At 40.6% G+C, this 17,565-nt stretch overlaps 1 protein-coding gene across 1 annotated transcript; it reads left to right on the top strand.

Moving 5' to 3' along the window:
* Window positions 1-1,760: 1,760 nt before the first annotated feature.
* Window positions 1,761-3,343, top strand: LOC108007575 (uncharacterized abhydrolase domain-containing protein DDB_G0269086). The gene is made up of 2 exons (XM_017071268.4): window positions 1,761-2,305; window positions 2,897-3,343. Exons 1-2 carry the CDS (start codon window positions 1,877-1,879, stop codon window positions 3,341-3,343), a joined length of 876 nt encoding a protein of 291 aa, XP_016926757.4. The 5' UTR covers window positions 1,761-1,876.
* The last annotated feature ends 14,222 nt before the right edge of the window (window positions 3,344-17,565 follow it).

Below are 17,565 nucleotides of genomic sequence, written 5' to 3'. Positions count from 1 at the left end.
ATGCGGTTCAAACACCAGAACGACATCGGCACTTCGCCACCTCGCCGCATAGACGAGTCGGTTCTCGACTCTCGGTTTTCAGTTTTCAGTTAGCAGGAGGCACAGGACATGTTCGATGGACTGGCTGCTAAGGAAATTGAATTTGTGGGCAGGACCTCATCTCTCCACCCCTCCCCTTTTGGTGCATCGGATGAACCAGATGATATGTGGGTGTGGAAACTGCAATATCGGGCCAGGATATTTGAGTGGCAAGTAAATCAGAAATAAGAAAGAAATCACATCGGATCCAAGAGTTTTCCTTGAGTTTGATCTATGTGTTTTTCCTGAAGACCAGAACCAGACATTCAGAAAATTGATGTGTTTGTTTTCATTCATTTCTGCAGCCCCTTTAGCATCATATTCCATAAAGTTCCCCACTAAGACTATGCAGTATGTTTTTCATCAGAGCATTTCAACTTCGTTTTGGTTGAATCATTCTGCACGCTGAGAAAAATGGAAAGAAAATATACAGTTTGTGTTTGAAGTAGTTTTTTCAAGAGATATTTAATAAATACTTAAATATTTATAAAGAGAACCAAGAAGCTTAGATTTTGTATTAAAGAAAAGTTGATAAGTTTAAACGATCCATAGTTCAACTATTAAATAAATTATTCAAGGAAGCATAATTGACATTTAAGTAATTTCACTTAATATTTTATTTATTATTTTTTTAAAAACATTTCCATTTTTCCCAGTGTACGAAAAAGAGCAGGCATTCTGCTGGCTGAATGTTCATGCACATCGATTTCTTCTGGAAGAGTCTTTTTATGCGGTTTACCACCCACGTTCCGCACTCAGAGTGTCATTTTTGGGTGGGGTTGGGATTGTGTGTGAAGAGATGTAGAATGGGATTCGGGGAATGGACACTGGGAACTGGGGAATGGGGAGTGGGGATTGGTATGGAACACTTCCGCACAGGCACTTGAATACGCAAAAAGGCGAATGCAAGTGACGAGGTCCATGAACAAGGACGAGGGTGTCCTGCTGGAAATGCGGACTTTTGCGCCAGAGGACGACTTTGGTGAGCAGCCATACCCTGGTCAAATTTGGTCTGTGGTCCTGGCCACATATACACACAGTTTAAACTATTAAAGTTATCTGTTATCTCTAATTGAGAGAGAAATGTGTGTGCGTGTTTGGGGGCTTAAATTTAAAGTTGTTGATTTTATTACGCATACGCCTAGTGGCTGTCCTTTTTTTTTGGCCATACCAAACTTACCCGCTTAATGGCGAGCTGAAGCTTTCTCGGGCCCTCAATCAAATGGGTGGGCAAAAGCCGGGGCTTTCGTCATGGGAAGCCGGCAAAAACCCTTTTCGGATTAACAGATCAAGGCACAAATGACCCGAGCAATCGTCTTGGGTTTTCCCTTTCCCAGTTCCCATTTCACCGCTTTCCCTTCCCGATTTTCTCTCTGTTTTTTTCTTCTTTTAGCTGCCATTTCGATAAGGCTGAAAGCTTATCGGGGCTGAAGGACTTTGACGACCCAATTAATTCTTGTTCAACAACAGGCCGAAAAAAATGTTGCCACATGCATTGTTAGTCTACTTTTCATGTCAAGGAAAAGCGAAGAAGGGCAGGAGGGCTGGGTAAAAAACTAAGTGAATAAAGTATAAAAGAAAATAAAAATGGGAAACTCGTGAACGTTAAGTTAAATTGCGCGGAAAAGTTATGCGGCCCTGGCTACCCAGAGTTTTTCTAACAAAAAAACTTTGTTAAACATTTTATTCTCCAGAACGCTCGCCACGTTGGCCGGGCGGAACTACTTCAAAATGTAAAAATGTTCAAGCCGGAGTTGAGAAGGCAAACTTGGCAGCAACTTTGAAGGCTCACATAATTATGCGCATTGCATCGCCACCGATCCTGGTCCATATCCTCCTCTGTCACCTGCTCCTGATCTCGCCCAGCCTCTCGGCCAGCTACCAACGTTCCTCGAACTGCCAGCAGCAGCAGCAGCAGTCTCGATCCCAGGACCAGTCTGGTGAGCTATCCATGAGCATGCGGCACGGCAACTCCAAGCAGACCGCCTCGAACATTGCCCTGAAGGCGGCCCAGGAGGCCAAGAAGGCGTCGGACACCCAGGCCCCCGCCGCCCTGGCCGCCGCCCGCCAGGTGAAGCACCAGCTGGCCGACAAGGCCGTCGCCGCCGCCAAGGCCGCCGAGGCTGCCCTTGCTGGAAAGCAGCAGATCCTCGAGCAGCTGCAGGATGAGGTGCACGAGGCGGAGATCATCGTCCAGGAGGAGAGCTACTCCCTGGTGGGATCACAGGTGAGACTCCTAGATATATATCAAAATAAATATATTTTATCATTTGAATTTAAATTTGAATACCAGTGTAAAGATGTACCCAGTTTTATTAAAATTCAAAAGCATTACCTTACATTAATACCTGACTACAAATTATAAGGAGGCTTTAATTTAAATATGGCAAAATATAAAACGTAATAATTCCTTTAATTTATATTTGGATTTTCAAAAATTTACAACAAATAAAAGTCAAATCCTTTGTAGGTCTGAACTTCAACTTTACCGTAAATTTTTTTTTTTTTAATATTTTACGTCATCTTAACTCTTAAGACAAAAGCTAAATTAAGCAATATAATCAGCAAAATAAATAAATAAATGAATTAATTAAACCATTTTTGTACTCAGCGGTATTACTGTTGTACTTTGTGGTAAAATGTGTATAACAATCATAAGCGGACCAAACACAAGAACCTTTCCCATACTAAAACCTTTTATAAATGTAACCTTTGACCACATTTTCATTATTTAATTTAATCCACAATTTTAGACCAATCTTAATGTTGTTTTAATTGTTGACCACTTTTTTATGATCCAATTTACACCTAATCTCAGACCAATCTCAATGCCGCTGTTGCCACTGCAAAGCAGACGCAAACGCTGTTGCAATCGCTGCGAGGCTCGGTGAAAATCGCCGAGGATGCACTGAGCAATGCCGAGGCAGCTGCATCCGGTGCCCAGCAGGAACTATGCGAAAAAACGCAGCTGGTCGATACCGCTCGCCAAAGGGCCGAGATGCTAATGCAGCAGTTGCGTTCCGCTAAACTGGACTACACCAATACGAAGAAGGCCGCTTACAGGGCCGCCTGTGCCGCCTCCGAGGCCCGGCACAAGGCTGTACGAGATCGGAGATCCCCAGGGGAGGAAATGGAAATGGAAGGAACTTCCGGGCAGCTGCAGCAAGCGCTGGAGAGCCAGGAACAGGGGCAGAATCAAGCGGTCAAGGGTCAGGCTGAAGAATGGGAGTACAACGAGCTGGGCAAAGCTATATTTTCTAATTAAAGTGTTTTACATAAAAAAGCACTTAAAAATGTTATTAAAAATTTGTATCTTTTATAATATATATATTTTAAAATCTTACTTTACAAAATAAAAGACTAAGAGCTAAATGAAATCTAAATTTGTTTTCAAAGTCAGAATAATTTTGACAAATTTGCACATTTTCCCTTTCCAACACTTTCCGTATCCCACACAAAATTATATCTCTCTACCGAAAAATACCATTCTGCCATAAACTTTATTTTAAAGTTCATCAGCAGCATAACCCTCTTTCGAATCGAAAGCGAGGCGAACTTCCTCTGCCAAACGCCTTCGGGACTTTGGTGCGCCAATCGAAGCGTTAGGAACCGCAGGACTCCAAAAAGGCAACATGACAGTGCCAAAAAGGGACACCAAACCCAATTGGCTTGTAAAACAATTTGACCAAAGCTATTTTGTTATAACTTTTCAGTTTTTTTTTTGTGTTTCCTTCTTTTTTGCCTTTCAGTTTTCTTTCTTTTTTATTTCTGAGAGAGAGTGACAGTGGAAAAGGGCGTGACACAAAGGGGGGAATTACAAAAGTTTTTACCACACGTTTTCAATAATGATTAGTTTCGGGCTTCTCATTGGGGAATTGACAAAGGATGAGCAAGGAACATTAAGTTTAAAGTTTTTCAGTCTCGGTCCTCGCCTTCAGAAAAAGTTGGCTTACATGAATGGCAATAAATAAATGTTGGTTGTCAGCGTATTAATTGGGTCATCAGTTGGGAAATCGTAAAAGTTGCCCCTAAAGCCAAAGGCTTCGATCCGTAAAAAACGCACCGGGGAGCGGTTAAAGTAACGATGCGGGTTTTCTGTTATTTGTGGCGTCTATTTGGACACCAAATCCCCAAAGACAAGACAAAAACAAGCGATTGGTACTTGAGACAAGAGTTATCAGGCATCAACTAGCAATCGAGGGAAGCTATCGCCAGTTCGATTTATGATCTGGCCTAATAAAATGTATCTCTAAGATGTCAAACTCAGCCCAAATAACTACCCAATTTATAGTTTTGCCTACATTCTAAGAGCCCTTGCCATTCGCCGTTGACAGGCGCACAGAAAGGGTTCAATTGAGGGGCATGTTTTGTCTTTCTTGGCCTGGGATTTTGTTGAGCCTACCCTATTGCACACTAAAAGAATATAACCCAATTTAAGAAACATGTAAATTGAATTTTACATTTAATTTTTAATATTATATTAAATATATTGGTGATGATTAAGGATTATTATTGTTTTTTAATTTTAAAATATTATGGTGAATATATTTAGACAAGTTTTGAAATCCAAAACGTACAATTGTTCTTCCACTTAAAGGATTTCCATTTTTAAAATACTTTAATGTATATGTAAATATTATACTTTTCTTATTGGCTCATGGAATTTCTCTCTCTGCACACCGGAGTCGAGGCTTTTAGAGGGCATTAAGCCGCATGTGGCTAAATCATCACCGGAACAGGACCATTTTACCCATTCCGGACATTCAGCTGCCAGATGCCGGGCCCAACATTCCACTCCACAGGCATCCAGAGTCCAGAATCCGGAATATTTGCTGACACTTTAATGCCAAAGCAATCTGGCAAGTGTTGATCGCTCCAACAACTAAATAAACTACTACTAAAAGTCAGGCCCAGACCCCGATGTCAGTCAACAGTATCAGCATAAACCACAATGCGGCCACGCCCCCCCATCCAAATCCGAGTCCAAATAGGAGTACGGATCCGAATCCAAATGCTTGCCCCCTAAACACGCCTCGAACTCAACCGAAATGTATTCATTTCGGCGCTCCAATTCACCAATTCAGATGGTGCCAGCTTTTGTTATCCAGGGTCCGGTTTCCAATTTGCGTTCTTGCGTTTTTCGGGGCGAAACAAATCAAAACAAATGAAATGAAATCAATTCAATGAAGCAAATCAAATTTCATGGGTATTCCGTCGCTTTTCCTACATTTTCCTGCCTCAATATTGCTGGACAATAAAAATTTTCGGCCTCGACTCGAAACCGAAACTGAGTAAAATCAAATCTGTTGTTGTTTTCCTCGAAAAGTTGTGGGAAATATTGTATTTATGGTTGATTTTCGGGTAAGGGGAGGGGTGTGGAAAATAGGCGTTAAGTGTGTGTGCATGGCAAAGACCATAAAAATCTGAGCCAACAACATAATTTGTTGCAAAGTCCCCACATTTTCCCCAGCACTTTTGATTGTGTGACTGGCATGCAAATGAAAATCAACAATGGCATCAATTTTTCTGGGTCTTAAATTGACTTTTGAACAAATACAAATGTTGCAAAACCCAGTCGGAACCGAAAACCGAAAACCAAAAACCGAAAAACACTTGGGATAGTCAAAGAGTCAATTTATTCCGCTTCGCTTTAGGCCTCCGATATCATCGCATATCATTTACATTTTCACCTGGCGGCGCCACCGCAGCTGTGAAAATTCTCGAACGGTTCCATCCGGGAAATTGTATTCCATTTACTATTCGCTTTAATGGCAAAGAAGCCTCTGATATTTGCGCATTAATTTCATATCATTAAACATTTGCCCGGGTATTATTATTTACCGAATTGGGTACCCCTCAGCGAGGGGAAGTTGGTGAGTTTCGGCGAAGTATGGGAATGGGCGGCCCCCAGTTAATTGGAAATGTATTCTGATGGGGCGGCTTTTGGGGGTATCATGGGTTAAGTGTTCTGTACCTGGTTGCGTATTGAAATTTATGCGAACGGCGAACTCTGAATGGCGCAATGTGTTTGTTTAGTTTAATGACGGTTATTATATAGCCACTGATTAATTGGTGCCAATGTTCATCTAGTGGCTATTAGCTTGATTAAAGGTTATGAATATGTTGATTTATTACAGCTTGATCTCTGCCGAATTAAAACAATGACTAGTTTATGGAAATTAATTTACTTTTGCTGAATTTGTAATGTTTTGCCAGTGAACCAGTTAAAAGGAAAACTTTTCTAACTTTAAAACACTTTAGATAGTTGATTAAAACCTATAAACACAAACTTAGTTTCATCAAAATAAATTTAACTTTATATCCATTCCCAAGTGTATACAATTTTTAACATATGTTATCCCTACCTAATAAATTGCCAGTCCCTCTGGTAAGTATAACTTCCATTATGTTTGAAAAACTTTCGCTCAGCAAACGTTACTTCTTCGCGGGGTTTTTTAATAAAAATCCTCTATAAAAGAAAACTTTGACGCTAAGCAAATGCACCCCAGTGGCAATGCTGAACTTTATAAAGAGTGAAATGGGCTAAGGGAAAATATTAATTTTCCGCAAACAGAGACAGCGAAAGGGTGTGCCATAACCACCCACGAAAAACTATGAAAACTCATTTAACAACTTGCAGGGAGCAACGAACAACTAGAAAAAAGAAGAAAAAAAAGGACATACCGAGGAAAAACACATCGCCAAATGCAAAACTTGTGTTGACACGACAACTGCCCCGCCCTCGGTCCATCCGGATATCCTTCGCCAGGTGTACTATATGCTGATGACTCCCCAGGAAAGTGGATTACGGAAAACGGAGGTGGGTGGATGGGTGGATGGGTTGCTGGGTGGATTGCATGGAAGATGCACTGAACACGGACAAAGTGTTGCTGGGTTGCCTTTGCCATTTTCACTGACGGAGTGACAAACTTCGCACGTTGCACAAAAGACGCCGGCAAAACTTGAGCAGATTACTCAACGCACTTGGGTGGATTGCAGTATATTGCAGTTCCCAGTCCACCCGCGGCTGTATTCTGCTCATGCACCCTTTTTTTTATGGGTAACACAAACCCGCTACTTAGTGAAAAGTGAAAAACCAGTGTAACAATGTTGAGCTTTTAACAGTAAATTGTTGCTAGAGCCCAGAGACCAAAAGACAAAACTTTTTCTCGTGTTTTTCATTTTCCGAATGAAGTACAACAAAGTTGAATGAGGTGAGGGCGGGGGGGTCGAAAGGTGGAAATGGGTGGGTTCTGTGTAAACGAAATGTGTCAAGTAAGTGCAATGCTTCAAGTTGAAATTTATGCAAAGTGCGCCAGTTTAGGGGACAAGTCCTCCAACTGCCACTGGGAGCCCAACTCCACTGCGACCTCTGAACTCTTCCGCCCACCCAGGGCACTTCGAATGCATTGTAATTTCAGTGCGAGCTCGACAGTCGAGAGCGAATTCCGAGCCCTAACTGGAATTATTTGGAAAAGTTTTTCATACAAAAATTAGGCTGAACGGATGTCGGCCAGGCAGACTCTATATGCTCTATATATGCCACACACTGTTATACTAATATTTCAGATATCATAGTACATTTTTTGAAAGGAAAATGGGTTAGTAAGAATTGTTGTAGCTTAATAAGACTAATAAAAATTCCTTTTGACTATTTATTTTTTTAGGTATATAATATTTTCTATAAATTGTATTTGTTTCTAACCTTTCACTATAAAACTCTTACTTTCACATGAAGTTTTATATAGGGTATAGCCATGCGAAATTCACCACAGTTCGCCAGACTTAATCAAATTTTTTCAGCTGCTCCAAACTTTTTAATAAGCAGCCAACAAATAGCTGCAACAGCACAGCAGCTGCAACTGAAGGCCAGCTAATGGGCAAAAAGCGGGCTAGTTTGGTACTTTAAGGCGGGTCCTGGCAGAAGGGTCGAAATTAAAGAGACAGAGCCAAAAAGGACACTTTCTGGAGGGGTCCTGCCCAGCTGTCAATTGTCCGCAACTTTCGGCCGAGGCCATCGTGTGGGAGCCAAAACCAATGAAATGCCGCACAACTGACACGCTGACTGACAGCCTAAGCGCTTCCACAGCTCCCGGCTACCAGCTCCCAGCTTCAATTGCTCCTTGGCCAGGATGTCCTGCCCCTACTCCTGCTCCTCACACTGAGAAAAAAAGTATGCGAAGTGTGACAAATTGTATGGCCAACTAATAAATTAATGTAGCGCCTTAGTTATTTAGTTACTCGTCTACTGTTATTGACTTTTTAGTAAAATGGGATAGTTTTTTTTATATATAGTATGGATAAACTAAATATTCGTGCTATTGTAATGTTATAAAAACACCTGACCAGGTAAATAATTATAACAATAACATTATTTTCCCTAAACTAGACAATATCTATTATATATCCATTACTATCGACTTTATACTTAGATAATCTGGTAGATATTATTTAGGGTTAGTAAACTAGGATAGGTCCTGTAATGCCTGCTTGATTTTTGACATACTCACTGGATTTACTTAAATAAGTCATCGTAACCTAGAAAAATTATACAAATTAATCATTTATTATTTTTTCTCAGTGTGCCCCGGACTTGAGTCCGACTGAAGCTCTTCGTCCGGCTGAGAATGAATGACATGCAAGTCTGTTGTGTGCGTGATCCATTCAGCCCACTCAACGTTTGTTTGACGAAATCGCAGCCGAGTGGCGAGGCCAAAGGAAAAGGGACATGGAATGGTGTCCTGGCACGCAGCATTGGTCCCACCGCAGACCAATTCCGTTGATGAACAGCAGGAGTTGGAGGAGTAGGAGCAGGAACCACACCACTTGGTTGGTTGGTCGGTTGGCTGTCTGTCAGTTTAGCGATGTCACTTCAACTTCGAAGGAGGAGGGGGCCGGGGCAATTGACTGTAAGTAGCCGGGAGCAGGACCTGTTGGAGGAGCACCCACCGGATGTTGAACCGGCAAAGGACTCAGGACTCAGGTCTGAGGATCCGGGCTGCTGCAGCCTGCATGGCATTAGGATTAGAAGTGTTTATGCAAATGCGGACAACTTTGAGTGATTGCACGGCAGGCGCTTAAAAGACAGGAACTTGACTCGACAGCCACTCCTTGGCGAAATGCCAAAGGACCAAAAGGTCGATGGAATGGCAGCCATCTAATGGCATCGAGCCATTTAAAAACATCTGCGGCCAAATTGATTCGAAATCGTTTGCATAAACGTGGGCTGGATGTTTGCTTAACTCAAATTACTTCCGTTGCTCCACTGATACCATAAATAAACAATGTTGAATCGCTGGTAAATCTCTTAGGAGGGAGAATCTCTTAAAGTAGGGATAAGCCAATTTATCACCTAAGTGACATTCTCATAAATTCAATGCTGCCAAAAAAAACATCTATTGGTATAAATTGACTCCATGTATTTTTTTGAAAAGCTTTCAGTGTTCGTAAAATATAAAAACCCCTTGATTTCCTTTATCAATATGCCCGTTTTGTTTTAATTTCAGCTATAACCAACTCTGACCATTACTCTTGTAAACTCGATATCAACAATATAACTGCAATCAAACTGTCCCAAATAATTTCAATTGGTCGAGTTGAATTTTTTCCCTGCCAATTGTTATTTTTTCGCTTCTTACCACACAATAAAATGGACCATTCCGCGCTTTTGTCTGTGGTTATCCAATTCGGGTTGCAATTGCAATTAATTTCTCACACATTTGTAAGTGATTTTTCCCCTTTTTTTTTTGTAGCTGTCTCTGTTATGGACTTTTTTGTGTACTTAACCAATGGAATTTCCACGCCTCGTTTTAAAATTGTTAATTCGATGTGCATTTCAAACTGGGGTTTTTCCTAAGGGGGGTTAAAAGGGTTTTAAGTGCAGGCCACTTTCGGTGGCATTGTTGTAATTATAAATTAAGGCCACAACCACCGGAAGCTCCGGAAGAACCTTACGCAATTTGCACTTTACCGACGCCAAAAAAAAGAAGGAGTAAAAGTATCCATTAAAATCGCAAATCAAAACGAAACCAAATGCTTGACACAGTTCACGATAAATGATGGCTGCGGGTGACGGTGCCTGGGGAAGATGGCACAATCTTTTCGCACAAACAACAGATGCAGCAGCCAAACCGCAACAATGGCAAAGTCCTTGGCAAAGTATTTCACTTTCACGCCGCAGCCACAAGAGTCGAGACTCTAGACCCCGGGACTCATTCGCCCAACAGATTTCGAGTAAGTAATTGCTGCAGTTCTCAATTTCCCCGGCTTTTCCCCCACCGCCACCCGGAAAATCCCACCCTTTTTTCACACAAGCCCCTGGCTTAATTGTCTGCCGTTTTCTTTCGGTTGGGGCAAAGTTTTGCCTTTTGCCTACTGCAACTAGTTTTTTGTCCCAGCCTTAAAGCAAATCAATTAAGCTGAGCCAACCACAAATTGAAGAGAGAAAAGCTGCCGGAGTGTAACTGTCGTCGATGGGGAAATTGAAATTTCAGAAGGCATATATCATACGTAAGCAATCTGGGGAAAACGTTGATATTGGCAGGATTGAAAATATAAATACCATATATTAAACAACAGAAGGACAAACAAACTTTAAACCTTTTCAAATTCCAACAAACTTGCAGTTCTTTTCCATAAACGCTTTTAAGCGGATTATCGGTTTAGGTACCCCAATTTAACTCTAACATAGTGTTGGTTTTGACGGTTATGAGATTAGGGTTTATAAAAAAAATAAAAGTCGATTGATTGAAATTCGTTAGGGACATACAGGATAAAAATTATTTTTTGATCGATTGATTTAAATTTTGGTGTTTCGAGACCAAAATAAAATATATGAAGTGCATATTAATCAACAGCAAATTGTAAACAGTCTAGCAAAAAAATATGTAAATGATTAATCTAATTACCACACATTTAATAAACATTTATTCAGACAAAAAAATATTTATATGGCTAGTTTAAAATGTGTGAAAAACAGGGCCGAAAACCATAAAACCAAAATTAATTTAAATTAATTCGAGTGCAAAAATTTATATTGTGTTATTTTATTATATTAATATTCATAGATAAAAGACCAAGGTTGAAGAAAAAAATATAAATTAACTTAAATAATTAATTAAAAAATCAAAGTCAATAGATTTATCATTGAGACAACATGACAAAACCGCATGACCATGGGCAAACTTAACTGTGTCAATCAAATATTCAGTTTGTGCAATATCCGTCAAAGCCGGTTCTGTGGTCCCGATTAATTCATTGATTGATACAAATCAAACACAACTCAATCTGTCGCCAATGCGAATGAGAATTTCTTATCCACATTCCGCAGTTACCAGTGCGTAAATTAAGGCCTGCAGGCATCCAGCGAATCTGTCGTTCAGTCGACGACGTCAGTTGGCCAATTGGACACTTGGCCGTTGGTCTGTTGGCCAACTGCAATCATGGCCAGCTGATAGCTGATGGCCGATGCCTTATGCCTGATGGCCTCGCAATCGCAGGCGTTGTCGCTGCTGATTAATTTATGCCAATATGCAATTTTCACACCAACGAGCAGGGCCACTGCAGTGACAGCTCAAGCGCATAATTGCATGGGTCTGGGGCTTATTTATGGCACCGACTGTTGCTGCCATCGCCGCCAGCCATCCGCCCGAGGGTCAAATTAAGAGCTCAGGGGGGGTCAGAGGGTCAAAAAGGTCAGCCTCATGGAAAATGCCTTCGAGCAGAGGTCACAAATTGAGCTGTCAGCCGGCAAACAAGTCTTAATCATTTTATTAAAATGCACAAGCAAATGCTCGCCGTTAATTGCTCTGAGCTTCTGGACGGGTAAGCAGAATATATTCTCTCGCTTTTTGCCTTTAAGCCGGAATTGAGGTCATCAGCAAAATTTATGCTAAACATGTCAAGGCTTCCTTTTGAACTGGTGGGGCGTGGCACTTGCTACTCCTCAGCATAACACGTGTGCATTTTATGGGGCTTTGGCACAACTTCCTCACGGCGTCCACACTTGCATTTGATTAGCTGGGAAATATACTAAAAATATAGCAAAAAGCATAGCATACATTTCGGAGTGCGCTGGCAGCACCACAATTCTCTGCAGTGATGCCAAGTGATGCCAAAATATTACCATAAAATTATTCGTCTATAAAATTTAATTATGAAATTAAACTCAAACGAAAAGTATACCTCTGCATATTTCTAGAAATATGGCTCTAGAAACATGGTTGATGCCATTTTAAATGTTAAACCTAAAATAAAATAAAATAAATTATTTCAGAAAAGTATAATAAATGAACCACTTAACTGAACCAAAAACGTTTTAATTGGCAATAAGAATCCTCCGGGTGGTTGCAGTATTTCAAGAATTACCTAACCGAACCGAACCGCATAGCATCTCTGGTTAGTGCCCCTTTTCCAATTTTTCCCCCCTGGTTTCGGGGCCTGTCAAAACGTTCGCCCGCCTGTCAACCGCAAGACACAACACAAAAAGCATGGGACAATTTGCCCGGCACCGGATTAGATTGCTCTGGTGTGATCATTTACTTATGTGAGGAGAGGAGCGTTGGGTGGGCAATCAACGTCAGGCGTGCGTCAGTGTTGCTGCACGCCTGATGGATGGCCAGGGTTGCCTGGCTCATCTAATAAGCAAAACATATTTTTGTATCGAAGTCTGGCCGCTTAAAGAGCCGTGAAAATTCGCTTTTGCTTTGCTAGTTATTTCCCTGCAGGCCATTTTCCCTTCAGCCTTGTGTGTATGCTATTCGCCTTGACAAATGATGTTTGAAGGCAAAGTTAACTGGGGCGGCGTGTCGCTGGCCATTTTGTGGCTTTTACTGCGCTCTAGAAAAACGCAAAAATTTATATACAAATTTGAATTATGGCTGTGGGCGGCTTATACCTTTTCCGTTTTCCGTTTTTAGCTTTCAACAGAACTCTTTTGCTTTATTTTTATATTTTCTTGTGGGTCACCGCATAATAAATAACTGTGGATGTATTTTTTCCCTTTGGATACCATGTTTTTGCAGTTTAATTTATGCAGGTTAAATTTGCAAATTTTTTCCCCAGAACCGAGACCATGTTTAGGGGCAATTATGGGCCTGTCAAATGTATATTTCGACAATTGCGGTCCAAAGCTTTTCGGCCAAGCTTTGAAAGGAAAGGAAAAGGCAAGGCATGGTGGAAGCTTTTCCCCCACCCATTTATCCCTCGCATTTTGTTGTCTTTTCATTAGGACAAAAGGCCAGTGTCCTTGGCCCTTCCTCGGCATCCTTAAGTTTGCCTTGCACTTGAATTTTCGCCAAAGTTTCTTTCCACGGGTGAGACTGTGTGTTTTTTGTACATTTCATGTCTTGGCCATAAATCGTAACTAACGTCTCGAGATGGGAAGGATTCGGCGAGATGGTTTAATGCATATTTATACCACCTAAATGGCTAATGAGCAAAACGTGCCACACATGCACACTCCCAATTTTTGAGGCATGAATATGCGAAAACACGAAGAAAATACATTAATTAAATTTTGGGTAATGCCCTCCGTCGGCCAAGAGGAAACTGAAAAAGGCAATGTAACTTTCGCTAACGAACTGGTGGCGGTAATCATCTCAGGGGAAAAGAGGAGAAAACCGAGAGAGACCTATAAAGAAAATCATGCTGGGCCATGTGTGTCTGAATGCTGATTGAGAATTATGCCAGAGAACCCGAAGTGAGAAGAGATTTTCCCCTGCCTGCATTATTTATAAGAATAAAAACCAAATAATGAAGACCCATAAAAATTCCGGGGCTCAAGCAATATTGCGGATATTACAAACAAAAGATAATAATATAATGAGCAATAAGCCAAAGGCAAATAATAAAGGCCATCTGCAGAAAAAGCTTCGAAGGCCCCGAGACCACAGCAGAATTCAATTATGTGCGATAAACAGAAGTCATTAAATATTAAAGTGCTAATGGAAAAGGAATCGGTGCCCGTACAAAAGATGACGCTTTCCCGGGAAAATAAACCGGCTCAAAGGAGGCGCAAACAAGAATACGGAAAAGTGTAATGAGCGAAAAGCAAAGCTTGAAGGGTGAAAAGGCAAATGAATATTGGGGGGAAAATACTACGGATTAATGACCAGCTGACTTCTTCTGAAAATCAGGTTGGGAAAAAGCGGAACACCTGAGCAAATACTAATACAAGTACCCACTTTTATTAAAGTTAAAGAATGAAATTGAACTTTGAATTGTAAGGCTTACCCTTTCTGTAACCTTATAGTCACTTATTTCTCCCTACTTTCCTACTCTAATATGCATGCATAAGGAGGTGGAACACCCACATCGGTTTGGGGCTAATTTTACGCTCCTCTAATTCCACATTATGAGATTATTATATTATGTTCCTGGTTTGGGGTTGAGCTTTGCAAGGAAGCAGCTGCTGCCCACGTGTATTTTGAGGTTTGTGGGCAAATAAAATATACGCTGTGCTGTGCCCTATTTTCTTGATAATGATTTTCCAGCCCAATAATGGGGGCTTCCATTAGACACGGGGCTGTTGTCAACAATACACGTTGATTAGACCCATTAACAAATTGGAACGTAGTTCGCAACTCGCTGCTATCAGCAATTCAATCTGGGATTTTGGCATTGCACATGCAAATCAGCGATGTTGCAGCCGCAGTATAAAGTGCACAACAGGCTGATTTTTCCAGGGATGCGTAACGTCATTAAATTCCTGCTCAACGTTTTTAACAATTATAAATCGAATTGTCAAATTTTTAATTAAAATTTAAAATTTCGAAATATACCCATATATAAAACTGTATTTTGACTTTAACCTCTAATTTTTACATTGAGCGGAAATTTTGTTTAAAAACCGATTTTGTATACTATGCCTCAGCTTTATGGCCAGGGTCGCCAAGTTCTCCATTTTGAGGATACCTTCGTTCCTTTTTTTGTTTTGTGATCTTGTTTAGCGAATTTTTTCAACTTCCAGTGATCGACGACCTTGCTCATCAAGTCTTCACAGCTGTTCGGCAATTTCAAAATGGTGTCCTTCGAATTTGGCTCCATTTGTCTGATACAAACCAACAGGTTGTGCATGTTTTTATCATTTTCATCTAAGTATATTTATTAGGTTTTATATTTATTTGCCCTATTAACGTATTTATTTCTTACCAGTTGATTGTGCCAGTCTTCCACTAAACAGAAAAAGGATTAAAGCAAATTTGCCAAGCATCTCTGGCAAACAGAAAATTTGATCAACTGCTTTAATATAACCCGTCGTTTGTTTTTTTTATGTGACATTTATTGGCTTAAAATTAAAAAATTGATTTGTTTCACTTATGGCACTTAAAAATACCAAAGTAATGAATGTGCTTATACGGTTTCATTTTTTTATAAAATTTAAAAAGGTATATTTAGATTATAAATAACTTATGTTAAGTTTTGTTTTCACAAAATGTATATCTTTCAGAACTTTTAGGAATTTTGTTTTATGATTTTTTAATGTCTAGCACATTATTTTTTGGAAACCAAGGACTGCATCCCTGATTGACCTGTGGAGAATGGCGTGGCATGCGTGAGTTGTACCAGACCGCGAATCTCTAAACCGAAACCAGATTTTAAATGCATGTAATTGTTATAGAGAGGAGCGTTGGGCAAACAAAATCTGCATCACTTTTGCGGCTGCACCTGCGGCCGTCAACGGCAGGTGTTTTCCTCGCCCCGTGAGCTGCACTTTCCGGCAAATAAATTATAAATAAAACACATCGACATCCAGGTGCCCATCCCCATGCACTTGCCACATCCAACATCCCACGAAGTGCCGTCAGGATTTTGCTGAACGCCACACAAGCTCTTCACCAGCAAGGGGTGACCAGATTAAATATATCCCTTTTTCGGCATCCCCTCTATGCTGCGGATGCTTTATTTATGCCATGAATAAATGCAAATTTCCCAACGCCGCAGCAGATTTTGCAACATATGAGAAAGAAAAGAGCTTGCTGGATGGGGGGCGATGCAAACGGAAAAGAGACTCCATAGCGTGTCCTTTGCATAATAATATGTTGTAAATGTCATGTAGCGTAGCCGTGGTCCCCTATCAAAAAAAAAAAAAGAAAAGGAAAAAATGCGAGTCAAACTGGGGAGTAGAGTTCCCCATTTGGGATCGTGTGCCGTATGCGAATTAGCATTTAATATGGGACACAGGGCCAGGAGCATTATTAACATTGCTAATACGCCCGAGTGTCTTCAAAGGGAAATGGCCAGCTGAGAAACTCGACTCTCTGCAAGGCAAAAGTAAACTGCAACAAGTTGAAAGCGAAAGAATAAATACCAAATGAACCGAAGGAGAAGTGTAAACATTTCGCTTGCCCTCTGTTTGCTTTGCCTTCGCAATGGAATCAGGCGATTAGTTCTACTTCTCAACCTTTGGCAAACCATTCGGACGCCACTAATTGACCGGAAACGAGAAAAATTGATTTATTTGCGTTGGCTCAAGGCCGTCACGGACTCATTATTGTGATAAAAGCCGGGCACATAATCAATGGCGATTGATTGGCGAAAGGCGATTTCCGTAAGCCAGGCAATTTATAAATTAGGCCAAACATCAATCCAAGTTAAACGGATTTTGGGAAGGTCGGTAAATACATTGTAAATAAAACAATAAATATTCCTGCATTACTTTGTCACAACCATCAAGCTTATAATAATACTTATTTAACAATATTCGTTGTTTTATTTAAGCTACCTATTTATTTTGATACATTTTCAAATTTTTGTATTTAAAGCTTTAACTCAAAATGTGTTAATGTGTTTTTACGCGGCCCATGCTATAAATGTTTTTTGTAAGACCCTTGTGTAGAAAATGTTGGAGGCATGGGTCCATAAAACTTAATCAACTTAAATCAATTATATCCCATAGTCCATGAAACGTTGTCATTTGCTTAGCCAGCAAATGCTTAACAACCCCAATACCAATCAACTAGAACTTCCCATTTTGGCTGGCATTAAATCGGAAATAAGGGTAACTTTAATTATTTATGGGTCTGAAAGAGTCTCGGCCACTCAATAGCACAAAATGCCAAATTTGCTGCCCACTAACAGCTCACTCCGGCCAGAACCACAGATTCATAGGGCCATTTTTGCATTGGCAAGCGCTTTTGGCCCAAAGACAGCGAGCCACTTGTGTGCGATACGTTTGCAACAAAGACAGAAAACGAATCTCCGAACGAAGGGAAGAATACAGTCATATACGGAAAGCCATTTGAAAACTATTACGCCCAGGAGATTCATTCAAGTAGTGCGGCATTTATAACTCAAATGTTGCCCAAGTAACAAAAAGCCTAAAAACTCGAGAGCAGCAGCAGGAGTTTAACTGTGGCGGAGAATCAGTGATGAGCAGGGAATTATTTATTCCGTTTAAATATTTATTTCAGGTCACTAAGTGATATATCCAGACAGAAAACTTAGATATTCTTTCCTAGAACTTATATAAACACCTAAAAATATATT

This window comes from Drosophila suzukii, chromosome 3 (assembly GCF_043229965.1).
Source record: "Drosophila suzukii chromosome 3, CBGP_Dsuzu_IsoJpt1.0, whole genome shotgun sequence".
Taxonomy (NCBI): domain Eukaryota; kingdom Metazoa; phylum Arthropoda; class Insecta; order Diptera; family Drosophilidae; genus Drosophila; species Drosophila suzukii.
Note: the sequence above shows the minus strand (reverse complement) of the source record. Positions and strands in the feature narration are given on the sequence as shown.

Bases quoted from the DNA above. Each gene is read 5' to 3' on its own strand.
- LOC108007575 (XM_017071268.4), top strand. From the start codon at position 1,877: ATGCGCATTGCATCGCCACCGATCCTGGTCCATATCCTCCTCTGTCAC. The intron at 2,306-2,896 runs GTGAGACTCCTA...ACCTAATCTCAG, and splicing joins ACTCCCTGGTGGGATCACAG to ACCAATCTCAATGCCGCTGT.